The sequence below is a fragment of the Barbus barbus genome, assembly GCF_936440315.1.
Source record: "Barbus barbus genome assembly, chromosome: 33".
Lineage (NCBI taxonomy): Eukaryota > Metazoa > Chordata > Actinopteri > Cypriniformes > Cyprinidae > Barbus > Barbus barbus.
The window spans coordinates 25,388,314-25,411,286 of NC_136761.1; the positions used below are offsets into that span (position 1 = coordinate 25,388,314).

The 22,973-nt window shown below is 36.2% G+C and overlaps 1 protein-coding gene across 3 annotated transcripts in view; it reads right to left on the reverse strand.

Moving 5' to 3' along the window:
* Positions 1-2,700: 2,700 nt before the first annotated feature.
* Positions 2,701-22,973, reverse strand: part of LOC306853549 (proton-coupled amino acid transporter 1-like) — a 35,193-nt gene continuing 14,920 nt past the window's right edge. Inside the window, exons 12-13 of one of the 3 annotated variants that reach the window (XR_013782751.1) lie at positions 5,184-5,599; positions 2,701-3,113 (exon numbers count right to left, since the gene is read on the reverse strand). Coding sequence is in view for 1 of the 3 variants with exons in the window: in XM_079391046.1 (XP_079247172.1) it covers positions 5,331-5,599 (269 nt within the window). In the remaining 2 variants the exon portion in view is untranslated. Of the gene's footprint in view, positions 3,114-4,109; positions 5,600-22,973 lie in introns of those variants that run through there. The other 2 variants (XM_079391046.1, XM_079391047.1) reach the window with 2 other exon arrangements.

Consider the following 22,973-nt stretch of genomic DNA (forward strand, 5'->3'; position numbering starts at 1 on the left):
ATATGAAGTTTTTTTTTTTTTCTGAGCGTTGCAATGGAAAGCACTTCCATGTATCCTACAAATATTTGATTTTGTGTGTAAAGTGTGTAAAGGTGGAAATCAAAAAGTGTAATACTGTGTTATTCGAAATCTCCACTGCACATTTTCTGATCAAATATTTATCAAACAATCATATTTTTATATGTAAACATTCCTATGAATGCACATCTGGGTGCTGCATTCATGTTTAATAGTAAGATGTCTTAATAAAATTGAATCACTGTGCAACGTGTTGAAATATTCACTCCTCTGTGGGAAAATGAAGGGGTGTTTTACTCATAAATATGAAGATTTTTTTTTCTGACGTGGTTGTTTTCATAGGTGAACACCACAAGTACATGTTTGACAAGACGTATGTTGTTTTCAGCGCCTCAAGTGTTTTACAAGTCTAGAAACTAACAGTTGCCCGAGGCAGTTCTCGTCATGGCGTGCTGCCAGTCATCATTATCCATTCAGAGCAGGTTCAGCTGAAGAAGAAGTATAGATCTCTGACAGGGAGCGTTGTGGGTCAGTGAGGACAAATAACTTGTAGATGATGGATTTATGCCTCAGGGTTTGAGATGAAAACACAGAAACATCTCGCAGGTGCTGAGACTCACACAAAGCCCAAATCACAGTAAATGTTACTGGTCCCACTTTATATTAGGTGGAATTAACTACTACTTGTATCAAAAAATAAGCTGCTATTGAGGTGTCATACAGGACAGATTTGGTGGTATGGGTAGGTTTAAGGGTTGGTTAAGGTGGAAGAGATGGGTCAACAGTGTAATTACAAATGCAGAAACAGAAATTAATTACAGATTAAGCCTACATGCAAGTATTTTTTTTTTTTTTAAATATAATACAACGTAAAATATGTACACAATAAGTGCATTGTATGAATTGATTAATTTAAATGTAAGTACATAGTAGTTAAGGCCACCTGATATAAAGTGAGACTATGTTAGCCTATAACACTGCTTAAAGGGTTACTCTACCCCAAAATGAAAATTTTGTCATTAATCACTTACCCCCATGTCATTCCAAACCCATAAAAGCTTTGTTCGATTTAGTTCTGGGAAACAAAGCAGAACCAATGTTACACCTCGTCTACACCAGACTACATTCTTTTTAACATTACATTTATTCATTTAGCAGACACTTTTATCTAATGCAACATATAAAGGATGGAATAAAACAAGTAATTCATCTTAAGGAGTCAATAGTGCTGGAAATACAGAGTTTCAGAAATCGCTCAAGCTAGACCAGGAGGGATTAAGACATAATGACAACATAAAAGAAACTTGATTTTGTTGACTTCAAAGGCTCTTGGTAGATGCCAGCCAAATTACACAGAAGCCAGCGTGACCAGGTCGTGCCATCCTCTCACCCATGAACACAAACTACACCAGGTAAAAGAAAACACGACCCAGACTATATTAAATGCAGCTTCACTTGCTGTGAGTGTAAATATGGTTTGTGTCGACCACAATATGTTCTATGTGGCGAATTTCTGCCCGCCGAGAGCATGAAACCATGAAATTACACAATAAACCGTTTCTGTGTTGGGTCTCCACTTGATGTTCAATGTAAAAGCTGGGTTTGGAAGCTAAATCAGTTGATAATGTGACACCTCAAATAACACTCACTACTGTATGGAAGAATATCAACAGTTTTCAAAAATACGAGTCCCAATTTCTACTTTTAAACTCAGAGGAATGACTTTTCCCATAGGCTTCCAAAGTTACTGTGTATTGTAATTGACAGCATGCCACAGATGCTGTCTGTAGAGCTTAACCTGTATTGAACCGGGAAGATTTCTGTATTTCTGTCTTGATGCAAGTCAGATATTACTTGACCTTCATTACTTCCGGCAAACTGCTGGGAGATCTTTTGTTGTTGTTTTGTAAAAACGAGCAGCTGAAGATATTTGAGGCCCCAAACCACATAATAGACCATGCTCAAAACTTAGCCCACACTGTATTTTTTACTTAGAAATAATGACAGCCTACGATAGCAATTTCCTTTTGATCTGTCCTAAGCACACTCTTACTGCAATCTCTGACACAGTATTGCGGATGTCGGCTTTTACCATGCCAATCAAAGGCTTTGCCATGATGCAACTTCAATGAAAGAGTTGTAGATTACAAATCAACATTCTCAGCCCGTTCATTTAAGCATTTAAGCAATTTGTTACGTGAAAGAGGTTTAGCTGACAAAAACTGGTTGAGAATCCCGTTACGAAAAGTAACCTGCCAAATTGGCTAGTGATTTGACAGCCACGTTTGGCGGGTGTTAATTTCAAACCCTGTGTCAGAAACAAGCACCTTGACCTAAACAGCCACCAATGAGAACTAGAGGAATGACTGCATGTGTTAAATTCACCTGAGCTTTTCACAGATACAAACCTGGTTTGACTTTCCTTTCTGTCTTTATAATCCGACAAACCAAGCACTACCTTTACAAAGGGTTACCCTCTCAAAAATTTCTAAAACTAATGCGACCAGAGCACTTTTAGCAGCCAGACACAACTGCCAAATGTTACTGTGTAAAACAAATCAGGAAGTATTTCAGCATCATTTCAAAATACTTTTTCCTTGCAGCATGCATACTGTTGGTTGGAAAACACTGTCTTACAACAAAAAGACACAAGTGAGAAGAATCACACCTGGAAGAGGCAGTAACATCAAGACAGGCTATCGTTTCTTTAATTCAAACAGAGCTCATAGCAGATCTCAAGGCCTGCTGTTTTACATGAACTAGAAAGACACAATGACGCAACTCAACAGGTGCACCTAGAAACTCTCATGTTGACGATCAACAAATAAATGAACTAGTAATATGTACTAAATTGAGCAATGTGATGCAAGAATCTCACCTTTACATATTTCATCTCTTTTTAAAGTATTAAACATGTGTTCAACAAGGTGAGCATGAATAAATGACCTACAGCATCTGTACAATAAGACAAAAATCCATGAAGTCACAAAGCCAAAACAAGTAACACTGCAATTACAAAAGCAGCAGTTGATTATATATTATATATATATATAAACTCTCCAGTCAATAACTTTGGCACTGCCAACCATACAGTGCTGCTCACTAATATTGGCACCTTTGGTAAATTTGAGCAAAGTTGGCTGTGAAAATAAATCTGCATTGTTTATCCTTTTGATCTTTCATTTAAAAAAAAAAAATTACAAAATTCTAACCTTTCATTGAATTGTCTTTATAGAAGATCCAAACATGGTCATTATAAGATTTCTAACAGAGGCAGTCAGGTTTTGATTTTTTATCTGTTGATATTTGATAGAATCCATGATGCAATGCATCTGAACAAGATGTTCAGGACCTCCAGCAGAAAAACAGGCCCACAACATTAAAGATCCAGCAGTATATTTAACCGTGCACATGGGGTACTTTTTATCCCTGTTTGCACCAAACCCATCTGGAGGGTTTACTGCCAAAAGCTCTTTTTTAGTTTCACCTGACCATAGAAACCAGTGCCATTTGAAGTTCCAGTCGTGTCTGACAACTGAATTTGCTGGAGTTTGTTTTTGGATGAGCAAGGAGAATTTTTCTTGAAACCCTCCTGAAAAACATGTGATGTAGGGGCTGTTTGATACATTTTTTTAGGCTTTCTGACCTGAAGACTCAGCTAATCTCTGCAATTCTCCAGCTGTGGTCCTTGGAGAGTCTTTGGCCATTCAAACTCTCCTCCTCACCGTGCATCAGGACAATATAGACACACGTCCTCTTCCAGGCAGATTTTTAACATCTTTAGTTGATTGCAGCATCTTAATTATTGTCCTGATGGTGGAAATGGGGATTTTCAATGCTTTAACTCTTTTCTTACAGCCACTTTCTATTTTGTTCTGCACATCAGAACTATATTCTTTGGTTTTACTCCTTGTGATGGATGATTAAGGGAATTTGGACTTAATTTTTATAAGCCTGTGGAACAGGAAGTCATGGCTGGACAGTTTCACGCTCCTAGTCACCCTGGTGTGCTAAAAAAATGTAAATATGAATAGGAATATACTTCAGAGATATTTTACTCATAAGAATTTCTAAGGGTGCCAAGCTAACATGTATTAGAGAAAAACATTTATTTCATAATGCGAGTTTCCCCCCCACTTTAAATTGTTTTACTTCTATGAACGTTTAGAATTTTGTGATTTTTTTTGAATGAAAGATTAAAAAGATAAATGATGCAGATTTATTTTCACAGCCGCCTTTACTCATATTTACCAAGGGTGCCAATATTAGTGAGCAGCACTGTATATGTATTTATATAGCACTTTCATACAACAACAAAAAAAATTCAAGTACCTCAGTAAAAAAAATTGTGTTTAACACAACAGTACAAGTGTTTTAAAATTAAAGCTACTCAACATGCATACGGTTAAAACACACTTCTGTTGGTCTGTTTTAAAACAATTATATACTGCACATATGGAATGAAATCTTGCCATATTTAGATACTGAAAAAACTACAGCTTGATAATGCAGTAATCAGAAAGAAAAAAAGTTATATCAACAGATGTCTCTGCAAGTTGACTCACTGACGGCACCTGTTGAATATAAAAGGCTGTTTGATGTGTAAGATGGCACAAATAAAAATAAACCAATAAAACATTGCTTAAACCAATTTTAAAAAAACTAGAACGGCAGACACAGTGCAGTTAAAAGTGTTTAAAGACCACTGATCGGACTAATCGTTTGATTGGTTGAGACTGAGAGGTAAATTACTGTGTAATTGTGCAAACATTCTGTACTTTGAATGGATTTTCCACACACTTACAATCAAGTCTAGGTTGAGTCTGTGTGTAATATGCAGAAGTAAATAACTCGCTTTTTGTCTTGAAACCAAGAGCCCTAAGAATACAAAAACACACTTACAAACAGAAACTGCTGTTCACGACGCTTCTTTTCAATTGCAACTGCTCAGAATGAGTAAACAACACATGTGAACCTGTTAAGTCTAAATGCATGTGAAAGGAATCTGTTTGTGGCACTGAAACACTGTAAATAAGACATCAAAATGAGCAATATAGATATTATTCTGTTAATATTCACCTTAAAATTGGGATAAAAGGCTGTATGACTCAAAAGATTTTGTAAAAACGAGTTCTTGGAAACTTGATACGAAGAGACTTTAGTGCTGCAAAAACTGAAGGACAAAAACACATAAAAAAATCCATGAGCCATCTACAGACGTTCAGAAAGAAGAGGAATCCCGAGTGAAATTTAGCATGCAAGTGAGTAAATGATTCAGCCGGTCTGCATTTCATTTGTTGCTGCGTCAGCGTTCACAGCAGCTGCAGGTGAGTGCTGTTGTGTCTGCTGCTGTTCCGTGCCACAATCTCCTGGATGGAGATGTACGTCCCTGCCACAAAGCCCACAAAGCCAATGAGACTGATGCTGATGTCCTTGACCACCACCCACAGCTTCATGTCTTCATTATGGAAGGTGATGATCTGAAGCAGAGGAGGGATGATGAGGGCCAGAGCGCTGCTGCTCACGGAGCCCACCAGAGAAATAACCAGGTCAAGCTCTGGGATCAACACGGCCAGAGCACCTGCGGTGAGACAGAAGAGGAACATCACGTTAAACACATGACCACTTCCGGCTGTTGAGCTCTTCATGCTGTTTGCATTGCACCATGTTGAAGATGGTTGTAAGAGGGCATATTTTATCCCTAACATGTTTTACAGTGAGCATCCGGAGATAGTAAAGTACAAACTTTCCATAAAATTAGTCTGTGTGTATTTCAGCTTTGTTTATAATTAAGTCCTGTATTACGCATTGTAAAAAAAAAAAAAAAAAAGATTTTCCTACTTAGTGTACTGGACTTACTTAAGAAGTAAAATGACTTCTTATATATTAAGTCTTGTTTTGTGTAAAATGTATACAAATTTTGTTAGTTTTTGCTTAAAACAAGAAAAAAATTATCTTAATTCAAAGGAAAAACAAGATTATTTTTTGCCCGATTGGCAGATTTTTTGTTTTTCTTGTTTTAAGCAAAAAAAATTAATAAATAAATAAAATCAGAAAACAAAACAGTCACTTTGCTTCTCAAGTAAGTGTATCTTGATTAAAGAATGTTTAGGTATTTTTAATGGAAAACTATTTTAATTTTTTTCTTCATGGTTATTATTGGCATTTTGGTTACAGAATATACCGTTTCTGGCATTTTATTGAAAGTAAACTCTTGTAGCTTATGTTTCTTGTAATTCTGTATTTTAATAAATTAAATCCTTGTAAATATATATCCTGTATCCCTTTAAGGAAAAACACATTATTTGATACATTTTGACTGCACCTCTAAAGTTCCTTAATGCGCTCCTTGAGAAAAAGAAAGCGCCAAGCCCTGGAGACGGAAAATGTAAAAAGCCAGAAGCCGATCGTAATGCTGATGAGTGCAATTCATGTAGAGTAGAGGACAGTGGGCATGCCGCGCTGCTTTGGGTTATCTTGAGTTATCTTGATCTGTCACTAAGGGGATTGAAGTGGGCATGAAAAGGCACAGTTCTCCACCAAACAAGCCTCCTCTGATGTCCTCCAAACGTTCCTTTGTTTTTCACACTGTGCACGGCGGGAATACACCGCAGCTTTTAAATCTTCAAACGTTCACATGGCAAATTCCTGTCTGTCACACATGAACACACACATTCGAGCACACACCCACTTCCTGTCACTTATTATTATTTTGTAGGGGTTGTTGGCTGTTCACTTTCTTCTCATTTGACACACAAGTCTTTTTGAACCAAGATATCTGGTAAATCGACATTGAAAGGCTGATCTTTTGAATGCCTTGCCACAACCCACGCTCTCTTGAAGACTTTGGCGAGGGAAACCAAACCGAACCGAACCGGACAGCCTTCTTTGTAATATGTTGTTTTGAAAGGCCAAATTTTAAGCCCAAAGAGGGCTGAGATGTAGGTCACTTTGAAGATTTGAGAGGCAAACACCAAGCAGATTACAAAGCAGACACAGGTGACAGATTCCCCTCGGGGACCGAGAGCAGAACAAGGCTTTAAAAGCTATTGCAAAGTAAATTCACATTAAGGACATGTGCTGGATCAATTGATGGATCCTCTAAGCACGGCTCTTCCAGCAAACTAAACCATACAGGCGTCTATGAGTCCTCAGCCGGTGACTCATTCGTTCCTTACTGTGATGATAGAGGACACCAATTTGCAGAATGATTAGAGAACCATTACAGAAACATTACTGTATGGGTCAAATGACATTATGCTAATTGTTTTATACAGATCTATTAATTTATGAAAAAACACTTACAGTTCATCCACAGATGCTTAGAAAAATTTACCTGTCCTGATATCATAAAAAAAACAATGTTATCATATGAAAATCTTGAAAAGAAAAATTGCTTAAATAGTTTGGCATAATCTCACACACACACACACACACGCGCACACACACACACGCTCCCATTAATTCAAGATGTAGGGAAAATATTTATTTTTACTTGCACAAACAATTTTTATAGCATTTATTAATGCTTGGTAATATTAATTTAAAGCTTACTAATACATTATTAACATTTTTATATGTTAACATGAATGTAGTGTTTCCATGGACATTTTTATTAACTAAAATTAACAAAGATTAAGTAATGCTGTAAAAATATTGTACATTGCTGCTTCATGTTACTTAATGCATTAACTAATGCTAACAAATGAGACCTTATTGTAAAGTTAGAGATTTTTTGAGTCATTAATTAGAAAAATTGGTAACACTTCAAGGTTTATTAGTTATCATTAGTTAACAACATTACTAAACCTGAACTAATACTTCTACAGCATTTAATATTAATGTTAATTTCAGCATTTACTAATGCGTTATTAAAATCAAAAGTCGTGTTTGTTAACATTAGTTAATGCACTGTGAACTAACAATGAACAACTGTATTTTCATTAACTAACATTAATAAATGCTTTGTTCATGTTAGTTAATACATTAACTAATGTTAACAAATGACACGTAAAGTCTTAACGAAAACTTTTATTGAAAATGGCACAAAAGTTTTCAAAACCGTATGAAACCATCATAAATATTTAAAAAAAAATCTAAAAACTCTGAATGAGTTTTAAACTAGAATTAAATATTTTTTACTTTTTTTTTTTTTATTGTGGACTCTCAAATGTGTCATTTATCAAAGCCAATCTGCTTTAGTAATATTGAGAAAATATATCTGAAGAGGTTTGCGCTCCTCTGACATCTTGTCTATATTAGTGTACAGCTGTCATCATTCGGCCAGAAAGATTTCACAGAGCATGTTTTAGACAACAGCTGGAGCTCTACCATCCTCATGTCTCTGCTCAGTGTTTAGTAATTCATGTCCTTTCCCAAATTTGAGAGATCAAGGCCAGAGCTGTATCGCAGACAGCTGCCATCTGTTTCTCTGCACTCAACCAGCCACGTCCAGAGTCCTGAAACACTGGCTTCACATCCTAAACCATCCTTTACCAAATACACTGACGCTCAAAAGTTTGGGGTCAATACTATTTTAATTATTTTTAAAGATTTCTATTATGCCCATCAAGGCTGCATTTATTTGAGCAAAAATACAGGAAAAAAATTGTAAATTTGTGATCATGATAATATTATTAATACTTTAAATTGCTTTATACTTTAAAATATTTATTCCTGTGGTTTTTCAGCATTATTACTCCAGTCTTCAGGGTCACATGATCCTTCAGAAATCCTTCTAATATGCTGATTTATCAACGTTGGAAACAGTTTTGCTTCTTAATATTTTTTTTGTAAACTTTAATAATTTTTCAGGATTCTTTGATGAATAAAAAGTAACAAAGCATTTATTCAAAACAGAAATCTCTAACAATATAACTACCATTCAAAAGTTTGGGGTCAGTACATTTTTCCTGTTATTTATTTATTTTTTAAATTACTACTTTTATTCAGCAAGGATATGTTAAATTAATCAAAAGTGATAGTAAAGACTTTGTATTGTTAGAATATATTTTTATTTTGAATAAATTCCATTCTTTTAAGTTTTTATTCATCAAAGAATAAAAATATTAAGCAACAAAAATGGTTTCCATCATTGATAACAAATCATCATATTAGAATGATTTCTGAAAGATCATGTGACACTGAGTTTTTCTGATCACGGAAATATTTTGATCAAATAAATGCAGGGCTGATGAGCATAAGAGAGTTCTTTAAAACAAAAAGAAAAACATTTAAAAAAAAAAAATTCCCAGAACTTTTGAACAGCAGTGATATTAGTGCAGAGAAAGCTGATATTTGATCAGACAGGCCCGTTCCTCTCGCTCATTAACTGGACGTCTGAGCGACTCACCTCTGGCTCACCTTGACATGTCACCGAAGACCCATCTGCAGTCAGCACATTTCTTCTCTTGGAAAGGAAAACGGCTATGCCTTGCCAATTGAAGGACTTCTAGATTAATGAGGTCTGCCACTTTATTTAAGCTATTTTTATAAAGGCAGTTCTCGCACAGCAAGCATTTGATTTGCACGCACAGCAACTTTGACAACTGTGCTTTGAGGCAAATTGATTTATGCATAGAAGAATATGAGAGAAGCCCACTTTCAGACCTTTAGAGAAACTCAAAAAGTGTCAAGCGAAAAAGGTGTCAAACTGCAGAGGATATAAGAGCTGTTGGCAATGGACATCATTTCCCATTAATCATATTTAACCCCAGAGCACGGTTTTATAGGCTCAGCACAATATGAAATTCATTATCAGATCCAGCGCATATCAAGCACATTTGCTATACGGTATAAAGTGGCATAAGCAGATGAGACTTTTACTCTTGCGGAGTAAAAAATGAATGCCCATGTATGTGTAACCCGCCATAATGCTGCACTCTATGTAAGTCTATTTATAAAGTTCAAAATAACAGCAATACATAAAAAATATATACATATGCACGTGTTTTACTGTCACTTTTGATCAACTGAATGCCTTTAAAAAAAAAAGAATTTTTTAAAGACATTAATTCTTCTATTAAAGTAGCATTTATAAATATAAATTTGGCATTTATTTATTCCAGAAAATGATCGGTCTTCAAGCAACTTAATTTAAATGGACATAAACGCATTATAATGTCTAGTTTTGTGTAGCTTTGCCTTTATGTAATGCAAAATATCTCTAGCTGACGCATTAGTTAAAAACTGAATTGATTCACTTCAACATCATTATCAAAAATATCAATACTTCAAGATGTCTCCACCCATGCAGCCAAATGTTTCCTTCATACTCATGACCACATTTAGAGGAGGCAATAAACAAGCAACAGCCTGTCGGGAGATTATTAGCCTTGGTAACATTACTAGATCCTTGGCTTTTTGTTGCAATTACAATGCAAACAACACTACAGGATCAGGAAAGAGCTTAAAAGCAGTCTCAAGGTAACAATATTCAAGGCTATATACATGTTACATATCCTTAGTCTCTTAATTACCAAACGCAGTGAACCTCAGGGGACGCATTTCACAGTTGTAAACACAGAAGACATACAGGCGTATCTGCACCTCCCAGCACTCAGAGACAGCAGCAGACCAAAGTCAGCTCTGGGTCAGACCGAGGGACAACATTAAGCGTTTCACATTTAACAACACCTCTTTTTAAAATATTCCCGGCTCTTGTTGAAGTTGGAAAATGGCCAGGCTAATTCGTTTATTTCAAGCTTTGAAAGTTTCGGCATAGTCGGACCACACAAGTGAGATCATTTAATAACAATCCAATTTACATTGGCACACAGGGCAAATCCCCTTCTGCCATGTGAAGATTTCTAGAAGGCGGACTGTGACAAAACTACAGAGGGGAGCGTAGACGCTGCAACAAATTACCCATTATTCCCTTGTGAACAATTCTTGACTGTCAGACAATGACTGTTTGAAACATAAATAGTGGCTCATCACGGGTTCATTGTCAGGAGGCAGATGCGGCGGCCTGCATTTGAGCAGTAATGAATATTTGTCATGAAACGCACTATGAATCTCCATGGACAAAATATCCTCAAAAATTTCACCATTTCTATCTGTCATCTGAAGATCAGAAACAGTAGACAGTTGTTGTTGGATGCAACACAGGCCTGCATCCGTTTAATGAAAGTTTGATGCTGGATGACTCACTGTTTACGCGTGACATCAGAATAACATTTTAACATGTGCTCCTCAAAAACTTCAGCCAGCATTTATATAAATCACGTTGCTCTATACTACGCGTCAAAAGCAAACAAACAGTTGCTCATTACGTTATTACAGTCTGGCTGCACAAAGAGATCATTCTAGTGTGAGGAAAATGCATGTAAAGGTCTTTGCCCGTTCTCGCAAAAAATAAAGAGAGTCATAAATACATATTGTCAGTAACAAGTCCATTGAGATGTTCCAAATGAATCCTTTCAGTCCATTAAGAAGGCCTGTTGTCAGTGGCCATTATACTAAATTAATAAGTTCATCTCAGACGACATAGTCACATAGCAGATATTTTTTCACAGCAGCATTTTTAAAATGAGCAACTATTAAACTGCCAGAAGCGCATGGAATATGTTGTTTGGGATAAAAGAGCCAGCAAAAGGTGGGATGAAACAACATAGCGCCTCATTACAATGTCTAGGACAGTTAGAGTCACGAACACTGTGGTATTAGCCTTGAAAAATAGTGCGTTTCAGCCTCTCTTATGGCATACGGTCAGAATGAGAAGAGATAATGAAGCTGAGCCTATAATGTCATTCTAAATTAAAATAGGAGTTGTATCTTCGCTCTAAAAATCCCCCGGGAACACAATGAGAGGTCTGCATGTAGCATCTCATCAATGCATATGTGAAAAAGCTGGGGAAAAAAAAAAAAAAAATGTATAATTAGAATGCGTTTAGTAAATCTGAGTATTTATCATCATACTCAAAATGAGCTTCATACACTCAGCAGCCAGCATTTGTGAGGACGAAAACTGATGCTCATGCCTGTCTTAAATTGCAATGTAAGAATCTTATCTTTTTGCTATTTTTATTGATGAGGTAAGGCGAGTAGAAAAAGAACACTTCTAAATGATGAGGAAAAGAGGGTGAAGGATTTAGGGGATGAAACAGACTGGACTAAACTCATGCATGAGCATCCAGGCGCAACTTGCTGGAACACATGCAACAACTGCTAGGTCATAGCTCTCAATTAATTATGATTATTATTTATGATTATTATCAATTTGGAGTGGGAAAGGGTAGGATTAAATAAGCGTATGCTACTTCCTACTCCTTTTCGGACATGTATGTTAAAATTGTTTTGCTTATTAGCTTTTATTTGACATGTTTGAAATAAAGTCTCAAAGTCAAAAGCAGGGGCTTACACCACATCTAAAGCTTTGGCAGTAAGCAACCCCCCAGCAACAGCATAGCAACATGCAAAAAATATAAAACATTTAAAACTGGCTAATTCATACTGTAAGGTATTTAGTATTCTCACAGTTTAATCTGAGTTACTGCTACTTTAACGAACAGTGGAAAAGCCTTGACTCGAGAGGCTGTGTGGTCTTATGGTTCACACGTCCAACAAGAAATCCTCAGAGCTATTGAAATCTAGCTACAAATCCAATACTTTCAGGACTTATAAACTCTATTCCCTACATTCCCAAATCAGAAAAAAACTTTCCTCAAACAAATGAAGCCACATGAAATTGAAATAGGCACAGCCCTGTGATTCCATGCCTTTGGTTCAAGACACGGGGATCCATGACCCCTTTAATTAATTAACTTTCCACCTTTTCCAATTGTTTCAAGGCTCTCTGAAATACATGATTCTGATTGGACAGCTGCTGTATTCTATGGGCAAATATTTTTGCATAACAACATCTAAACTTTATTATTATAATAATATAGCTGTGCTAGTTTCACGTCTTTCATATCACCCTATGATATCTTTCTTCTCACGATTAAATGATATCTTTCTTCTCACGATTAAAAAAAGCCCACCAAACAGATTTATCATGTACATTATTTATTTGGCAACACTTTAGTTTAGGGTCCAATTCTCACGATTAACTAGTTGCTTATTAGCATGCATATTACTAGCATATTGGCTTTTGAGGCAAAAGTCGTAGTCAATATTTAGTTAATAGTGAGAATTAGTCCCTAAACTGACCATTCACTCATTTGCCATAAGCCCCCCCGTTCAGTTCAACTGAAATTACGATATGGCTTAGTATAATTATTAAATGGCAAAGGCTGAAGTTAGTGCTGTGCGTTTCAGAGTGACACGCGCGGGGCTGTTCTTACACCTGAATAGCTCATTATCCACTTGTGTTTGCAGTGCCTCAGTTCGCAATAAATGCTGCTTCACATGAGTTTGTGTTGTTTTAACACACATCTGGGAATGCGCCAATCATCTTCACATCCTTGCAATGAGAACAGCTTAATATCAACATGAGTCAAACTTTATTGGCTCCCAGCAGTTTTCGCTCAAAATAAAAATTTGATGGTTTAATGTCTGAAAAAAAGTTGTAAAATAGATCATTTTATTTTTCTGAAAAAACATTATTTTACAGTGAAATATTACAACATATTTTATCTACTTTATATTTAGGAATTTATATATTCTTTATTTAATAATAAAAATAAATTCTTAATTTATTTTTGTTCTTAAAATAGATCCCTGTACATTATCCCTCACTTACCAGGTGAAAAATGTTAAGTACAAATATATACAGTAAAAGGTCAGATGTAAGGAACGATAAGCGAGTCTCTATAAATGATTAAAGGTCAGATCGTCACGTGAGCAGAGAGCAAGGTATCATGCGGGTCCATAAAAGTAGTTCTGAAGACCTTCACGCTTTACTGGATGGCATTTTCAGAGACCTTTGGAGCCGCATGGTTCAGGTGTCTCCTTTTGTTTCAGCAGGACCGAAGCAAGCAGGTTTGGAGCCTCCCTGGGGCTGCGGGAGGTCAATTTCAGCAGCTCCTGAGGTAAAGCAGAGGAACACGGCGCAGTCAGAATGCCCTGGTGCTCATGTGTCAGCGTGCTGTCAGTGGTAGCGCTGCACTCCCAGAAAAAGTACAGGACCAGAGGGGGCTCACGCACTGTCCATTCCACTTTCCATTAAGAGCGCACACGGGCATGCTCGCACCCTTGGAAACACAGTAATCCTGCTCTCGTCTTTGATGTGCTCTCCTGTGAAGCTGATTTCGAACAGGCACTCCACTGTGAGAATGGAGGCTTTATAGGAAGTACAAATGCATTAATTTCTCGTTTCTGCGTGTCACGCACCCACTTCATTCCTATATGGCTTTCTTCAGGACAAATTCTGAATTGAACCATTGGGGAGCAAAGCAAACAGAGGAACTTTCTGCACTTGATTCCGGCAGAGGGGATTCTTAAACAAAATGAAAGACAGACAGCTTCCTCGCCTCAAATGAAACCAAGACAATACTGTGACACTTACAGAATTAAACAACTCCGAACGCTAAGCTCTAACCGTAATCCAACGACGCTGTTTGAATGCACAACGCCTTTAAACAGCAATAAAGACAAAGGATTTCTAACTCCGAAGACCTGTTTTGCTGTGAATTAGTCATCATCTAGCATAGCATGATTTGTACAGGATGCTTTTTTCTGAGTATTGCAGATGGCATATGTATGAGGAGGAAATGTATGTCACGGTATGAATGGCGAATGTATTTTAAGAGTAACTTGTATGTGCCTGCCACATGCATACCAAGTGCTTGTAAGGATTAAACAGCAACGATAATGTCACATCTCAAGTTGCTTGCTGACATATACAAGAAGATTTTGTTTTTGTTCCTTTTAACATTTAGGGAACTTGTTTTTTGCAGGTTTATAGCATGTGACACACCAATTACATGCTGACAATGTCATAACAATAGCCTTATAACGGAAACACAAAGACGTAGTCTCGTCTGCAGTTATAGAAGCTCAACTATGCATGTCCATGATCCATTTTTTATTATTCATCTCTTATTTTTACGGTCCATTTCACTGGCACACTTGGTTGCTGCAGGACAATACCTCTTAAATTTCTTGGTTATTTTAAACATTGGATATTAAACTTTATGAGAGAGTGTTGTAGGATTTAACTGTCTGTTTTGCCTTCGGCATATCTGCTGTTTTCAAACCAGAACAATTTATGCTCTATACATCCCCTCCCAAATACAGTGAAACAAAATGTGACATGAGTGTTTTGACAATCACATTCTAAAATGAATCAGATAAATGCAGTTTCAGACCACATTAAGTTAAGTTTCAAATGCAACATACTCAGTGGCTAAATCCTTATAATCATAGGCTCCTTAAAGGGATAGTTCACCCAAAACTGAAAATTCTGTCGTCATTTACTTGTATTTTTTCGCAGGTGAGAAGTTATTATAAAAACTAATGTTTTTCTATACTGTGAAAGTGAAATTAGTTTTGGAGCCCACTGAATTTTATTGTTTGGAAAAACAGTTTGGTACAAAGCCCCACAAATGACATGAACTACATTAAAACAATGCAACACAGTTTACCTAAAACAAGGGAACATATTAATAATTACTTTCTATACAAGCTATATTTTTGCACGTCAAGTTAAGCAAACCATATTATTTTGAGTTCCACAGAAGAAACTCCTAAAAAGCCTTTCAGTTATCATGTCTCCGTTAAAAGAAGGCAATCCCAGAATGTACTGCAACAAGAAATTTGAGTTGGTTTCTTCATTGGAACAGGTTTTTGAAGTGGTATTGATTATGGAATCGTATTTTGGTAAAAGCAATGGTTTAAAGTTAAAACATCTTACAATGGATTGGTTTCTTACAAACATGCAGCTGTTCGCTTCACGAGATGTTAACTGATGGACTGGAGTGGTGTGGATTATTATTTGTGTTTTTATCAGCTGTTTGGACACGCATTTTGACGGCACCCATTCACTGCAGAGGATCCACTGGTAAGCAAGAGATGGAATGCTACATTTCTCCAAATCTGTTCTGATGAAGAAACAAACTCATTTAAATCTAGAGGTGAGTAGAGTGCGTGGGGTGAACTAGTCCTTTAAGTCTACTGTATGTATCACACATACAGGGTTGAGTATGCTCATGTAGAGCATTTCATTTATGAGGTTGTTTCACTGAGGATACTGGCAGCAGGTCAGCACACCTGTAGCTCAATAGTTTTTGTAACAGTGTTATACACCTTTCATAATAGCTTGGTTGCATGATCTGACGTCTACACACTGCGCTCTTTTCTTCAACCTCAATAAAGGAAAAACATTAATACGGCTGACAACAGATGAACAGGACAACAACAACTTTCATAAAACCTCATTCATCTGAAAGCAAACAACATGAAAAACACTTTACACAACCAGGTTAGTGATGATCATGAGCCAAGGACAAGGTAAACTAGGGATTTTAAGATCTTTTCAGGCCAAATGCAACATTAATGTTCTCAACATATTACAAATATAGCAGGAGCTCACTCACTTAGTGACTTTGAGAGGACGGATGATGTCTTATCTTTACGATACACATGTCTGTTTTTGTAGATTGATTGATGTTCTTAAAAGGTTTCGTGATTTCAAGAACCACCACTTAACTGCTGCATGTTTTATAACAGCAGTCGGATCAAGTATCCTTCAGTTGAGACACTGGCGAACACAGATGGAGGACATCATGGCTGTGGTCTCTTCTCAATCTGATAGCTTTAAACTGGATTGACTTCTTAGCAGTGACGTGACGAACATGCACTGCTTTTTTTGTCCATCTCCTGCTGTGCATTTCCACGGCCTTTAGGGATCATCTAAGTACTGTATACAGCTGGGGTGGCGGAGGAGTGTGGAGGGATGCTCAGATCTATTTGCTCATTCATCTGGAGAGATACAACTACACAGTCCCTGCTGACACACCAATTACAGCTCAGATGATCCCTGCCCAGCCTCAACATCAAAAAACCTTGAGAAGCTCTCATTAGTTTCGGAACTGCACAACTTGATCGACAGTTTCAATCTTTTAGAAAAAGGCCATTTGAGGAAAAGGAAGTATAAAAGTTACTTAGTTTTCTTTGATCTGGCTCGTATGTCCTGTAAGGCCCAGTGAAAAGACCATTCAATAAATGATCTTCTAACATGAAAGTTCAAGCAATGTCACACCTGGGGCCATTATGCAGTACATTTTAAGCTTTGTAATTAAAACATGAATTTGCTTGTGCTGTAGTTTAAAGTGTTTCCACAAAAATCATTCATTATGCTGTCAAAAAGTGTAAAGACAATGTTACAAACAATTTCTATTTCAAATAAATGCTATTTAACAACAAATCCTTACAAAACGTGTCATGGTTTCTAAAAACAATAAATAAAATTAAAATGAAATGTTTCTTGAGCAACAAATCAGTATATTAGAATGATTTCTGAAGGATCATGTGACACTGAAGACTGCAGTAATGATGCTGAAAATACAGCTTTGCATCACAGGAATAAATCAAATTGAAATATGAAACATTTTAAATATGAAAGTATAAAACAACTACTTAAAAACTACTTATACAATAAAACAACTATTTGTATTCACAATTTTTACTCTATTTTGTCAAATAAATGCAGCCTTGCTAAGAATTATACACTTCTTCAAAAAAAACATCTTAAAAAAATCTTATTTTAGCTTCTGAAATGTTATTATTTTACTGATATGTGTTGTTTTATTAACTCAAATCCTTGCAGTCTGTCAGTCATATAATGAAGTCAATGGGATTCACGGCTTTGAGAGACAAAATCAGATTAAACCCTGCGGCTCGTGACGATACATTGAGGTCTAAAGACATGTTGGATCCCAACCGCCGTTAAACATCAAGGAAGAAGAAGATGGCTTCCTATGCCAGAACATACTGACGCGTCACACGCCGGATGTTATGAACGCGCTCAGGACAGTTGGACATTGCGGTGGATCAGAGGTAAAAAAAATGATATAAATACTTTTCAGTTTCTTACACAGACCGATTGTTTTGTGTCATAAGACCTCAATGTATCGTCACGAGCCGCAGGGTTTAATTTGGTTTTGTCTGTGTATGTTTTTTTGTCTCTCAAAGCCGTGGGTCCCATTGACTGCCATTATATGACTGACAGACTGCAACGGTTTGAGTTAAAAATCTTTGTGTTCTACTGAAGAAACAAAGTCACCTACATCTTGGAGGCCCTGGAGGTAAGCAGATAAGCATCAAATTTTCATTTTTGGGTGAACTATCCCTTTAAGCAAATAATATGAAAAAAACAATGCTAACCAACCAGAATCCATCTGACTTGGGGGGGGTTGGGGGGGGGGGGGGGTAGCACCACTCACAAATAATTGAAATAATTCATAACTCGTGAAATAATTTAAAATTAATGCCTATGTTAACATAACTGAAATATTATGATAAAATTATTTTAAACCTACTAAAATTGTTTCTCAACTTTGCTTCACAAGTTTCTTTTATGGAAAGAGTGCTTCAGCATAATATAGCCTAGACATTGTGACATTTTCATGTCAAAACATCATGCATTTGCCATAAAGTCTAATAACAACTGATCTCCAAAAGAAGCAAATATACAAAGAAAGACATCTGCACCTCAAATATATGTTTCAATACACAAACCTTAAGAGGTTAATTATCTGACATGATGACATGTCAATTAGCCTTTGAAAAGAGTACATCAGTCCCAGCTGAAATACACACAGCCAGAACCAATCTATTCAGCGTTAAGAGGGACGAATGGACAATATAAATGCTGCTGGCTACCTTAAAATCCACGCTTCACAACTGCTCTCATTCAGGTGAAAGTGGAGAAGATAACTTCCTTTAGCTATTGTCTCAAAGTATTGGTCTTGATATCACTTTCTCTCATTGAAATGGAAAACACACTTTTCCTTTGAATTTGCATGTCAATTAAATCAAATTGTAAAGAATGATAGAGCTTAAAAGAGGAAAGCAGCGTTTGCAAAGCATTTATGTAAAATTGCATGCTTTCCTTTGAAGTCTGGTTTGAAATAAAACCACAACATGAGAACCTGAAAACTGGCAAATAAATCTTTAATCCGGTTTCATTTTTCTGTACACCAAAACCTGAAAGCTGAACAGCAAAAACTAAGCACAGAGAGGAAAATAAAGCATCAGATCAGACAGGAACAGTCTCCTGACAGTCTAAAACGAGTCTTAAGAGATTATCAGAAATACTGAAGCAATTAAACGGGTTTAAAAAGAATATCGCAACACAGACAAACTGTGCAACGGCTCATGAATTAATAAGAACTCATACAACATGCAAAATAAACTTTATCAGTGTGTGTCAGAAGTGAATTGGGATTTTATACTCTACATATCCCTTTAAGGCATTTAAATCTTTAAACTGTTTGATTAGAAGCAATGCGCAATACGTCCTATTTCTGCAGCGTTTTAACTCCACAAACTAGGACAGTTTCCTACAAAGCTGAAGAATCTCTCATTTAAATGTTAAGTCTGCCATTCTTTTGTATTGTTAAAAGAATAGTCCATCCAAAAATGTAATTTCTGTGATACTTTACTCACTCTCATGTCTTCCTAAGCCTGTACGACTTACTTTTTAACTGATGGACTGGAGTGGTGTGGATTATTGTGATGTTTTTTATCAGCTGTTTGGACTCTCATTCTGACGGTACCCATTCACTACATTGGTGAGCAAGTGATGAAGAAACAAACTCATCTACATCTTGGATGGCCTGAGGGTGAGTAAATTCTCAGCAAATTTTAATTTTTGCAACTATTCCTTTAAAACGTGAACAACCTTTAAATATAGCCCTTGTGCCAACTTTCTCACATACGTATTTGGATTTTGATGTTGACGTTTTTCGGGAATGTACTGTATGTATATGTATATATATATATATATATATATATATATATATATATATATATATATATATGTGTATGTTCGTTAACCAATCGCTATTTTTGAAGTGATATGATGTCATTGCGCAAACAGCTCTCGATAAACTAATTCTATATGCCAACTATATGTCAGTCAGCAGTGAAGCCCTTTAAAGCTTAAAGGATCAGTCTTCTCGCCAAACGCAGTGTTCTTGTCTTCTGACGTTATTCTCTGCGACACATGCTTACTGCAGCCGCACTATAAGCACAGCCCAGGCACTGCTGGCCTTTGATGGATTCTGCATACACTTGTGATCATACGGGAAGGAAGAAGAGCCTTAGCTCTGCACACTAGATGAAGCCCTCTAGCTTCTCTCTGGAGATCTTTGAATCAGATGTCATACGCTACACACTCTTGGTCTCTCTTCATCTCCAAGACAAAGGCACTGCCAACCACATCCTGTCTGCCCTCAATGAGCAAACACAGATTTTCTCCAGTGTTTGATTTTGGATTCAGAATTAGAAAAGGAAGGAAACACGTTAAGACACTAATGCTACAGAGTGAATATTGATGCAAATCGCTGCGCAGACACACAACGCTGTACTTTATTCTGTGCTTACACTGAGACTATCCCAATGGACTGAAAACTTCCAGAGACGCTGCAAATCAGGACAAAGTTAGAAAACACAAAGACTGAAGTATCCAGGTGTTGTTGCAATGAGAAAGTTCAATATATGGCACATATATTGAAAGTAACACTTTATTTTAAGGTGTCCTTGATGCACGTTACATGTACTTACTATTATAACAACAACAATACACTATGCATAATTACATGCAAGTAACCCTAAACCAAACCCTAATCATACAGTAAGTACATTTAGTTAATATTACTCAGTACTTAAATGTATAATTACTCTGTGATAAGGACACCTTAAAAAAAAACTGTAACAATTTTGTGTGTGTGGGGGGGGGGGGGGGGGGACTTTTATCCTGTTTTCCAGTACAATTATCTGAACATCCTTAAAACACAGCAAAATTTGCATATTAATACTGGTGTCAGTGTATATACTGAATTAAGTTTGTTTTTCCCCCCAATTCATTGATTGATTGTTGCTCTTATTATAGGCATAAACCTCACTAAATGGCTCAATGACCCATTTAAACAACAGCATTTATAAAAAAAAAAAAAAAAAAAAAAAAAAAAAAAAAAAAAAAGCAAAAACCTTTTTAAAATCTAGTTTAAATCTATAAAGTCAAGTTCTTTAAAAATCCTTGTTGTACTTATGTTTCATATGGAAAAGTTTCAAATGAATAGCTCTAAAATGTCCTGTGTTTTATTGTAAGTAAAGTAAAAAATAAAAAAAATACTGAACTGCTTTTTTTTTTAATGTACACTACCATTTAAAAGTTTGGAGTCTGTAAGATTTTTAGCAACTCACCAAGGCTGCATTTATTGAATCAAAAAAATACAAACAGTAATATTGTGAAATATTATATACAATTTAAAATGACTATTTTCTATTTGAATAGATTTTAAAATGTAATTTATTTCTGTGATCAAAGCTGAGTTTTCATCATCACTACTCCAAGGTCAAGGTCATTTTTATTTATATAGCACCTTTAAACAACATTAAATGCTGACCAAGGTGCTTCACAGTAACATAATACAATGCTAAAAAAAAAAAATGCAATAAACAACATAAAACCAAGTACAAACAGGAATAAGAAATTTACTCACTAAGACCAACATATCCAACAACTATGAATAGGCCTGAGAAAAGAGATACGTTTTCAATGATGATTTAAATCCAGATGAGGAAGATGATAACCTAACAGATTGAGGTAACGAATTCCACAGCTTAGGGGCTAAAACAGAAAAGGCTCTATCACCTTTAGATTTCAAGCGAGATAATGGGACAGTTAATAGATTTTCAGAGGAAGATCTAAGAGATCTCCGAGGCGAATATGGTCAAATAAGGTCTGAGATGTAAACTGGAGCCAGACCATGCAAGGCTTTAAATACAAAAGTTAAAACCTTGTACTCAAGTCTAAATTTAACTGGTAGCCAATGCAGATGTGCTAAAATAGGGGTGATATGCTCCCTCTTCCCCATTAAGAAGCGGGCTGCAGCATTTTGCAACTCAGTGAAACATTTCTTATTAATATCAATGTTGCAAAGCATTTTTCAGGATTCCTAGAAAAAAAATAAAATAAATAAATAATCTTACTGGCACCAAACTTTTGAGTGGTAGAAAAAAAATTATAATTTGTTATCCATTTCTTTATAAGTTTCAACAAAATCACATGGACAATGATGCTATCAAAATACTAATTTTATGCAGTTTTAATTAAAGTAACTTGTTTTAAGGAAACAAGACACAACAACACAAGAAAATTATTTTTTTGCAGAGGAGAAAAAAAAAAAATCAGAAGTACACATTATGACAGCTGTGACAGGAAGGGCTGTCAACTTAACTGTATTTAGAATGAATGTATTTGTTGGCTCCACAATTTTGACCCGAAGTCAGTGACATTCAAATGGAGGGCAAGATAAATGGCTAAACATGTCTGGTAGCTGAAGACCGTCTGAACTAAATGCTTAGTGGAGCGTCCAGCGCTCTGTCAAAGTATCATTCTGAGGAAATGACAACAGATTGAGGTCGGCACAAGCTTTGACTCCTGGACATGCCCATTTGTAACTGCTGGGCGCAAAGCGTGATGAACAGCATCTTCACCTCAGAGACTCGCATCCCGTGTGATTAATATTCAGAAAGCTGACCCACAATCACCCTATAATTTATCTGCTAAATCACAACCCTGATTTTTACACAGTGAAACTATTTTAGGCTGCTAGTTTATTCAGTCTTCTGGTTGTTCAATTTAATATATATTTGAAAACAAATATTACTTGAGGCTGGATTAAAATGAGTATTTCCATTTTTTTTAATAACGTAATAACCTATAACAATGGCTGGTTGCTATTGAACGTTCCTACTTCCTAACTTGTCTTCCAGTGAAATGGGTGCAAAAGAAAGATTGAACTAAACTTTTTTTTTTTTTTTTTTTTACAATTTTACCTTTT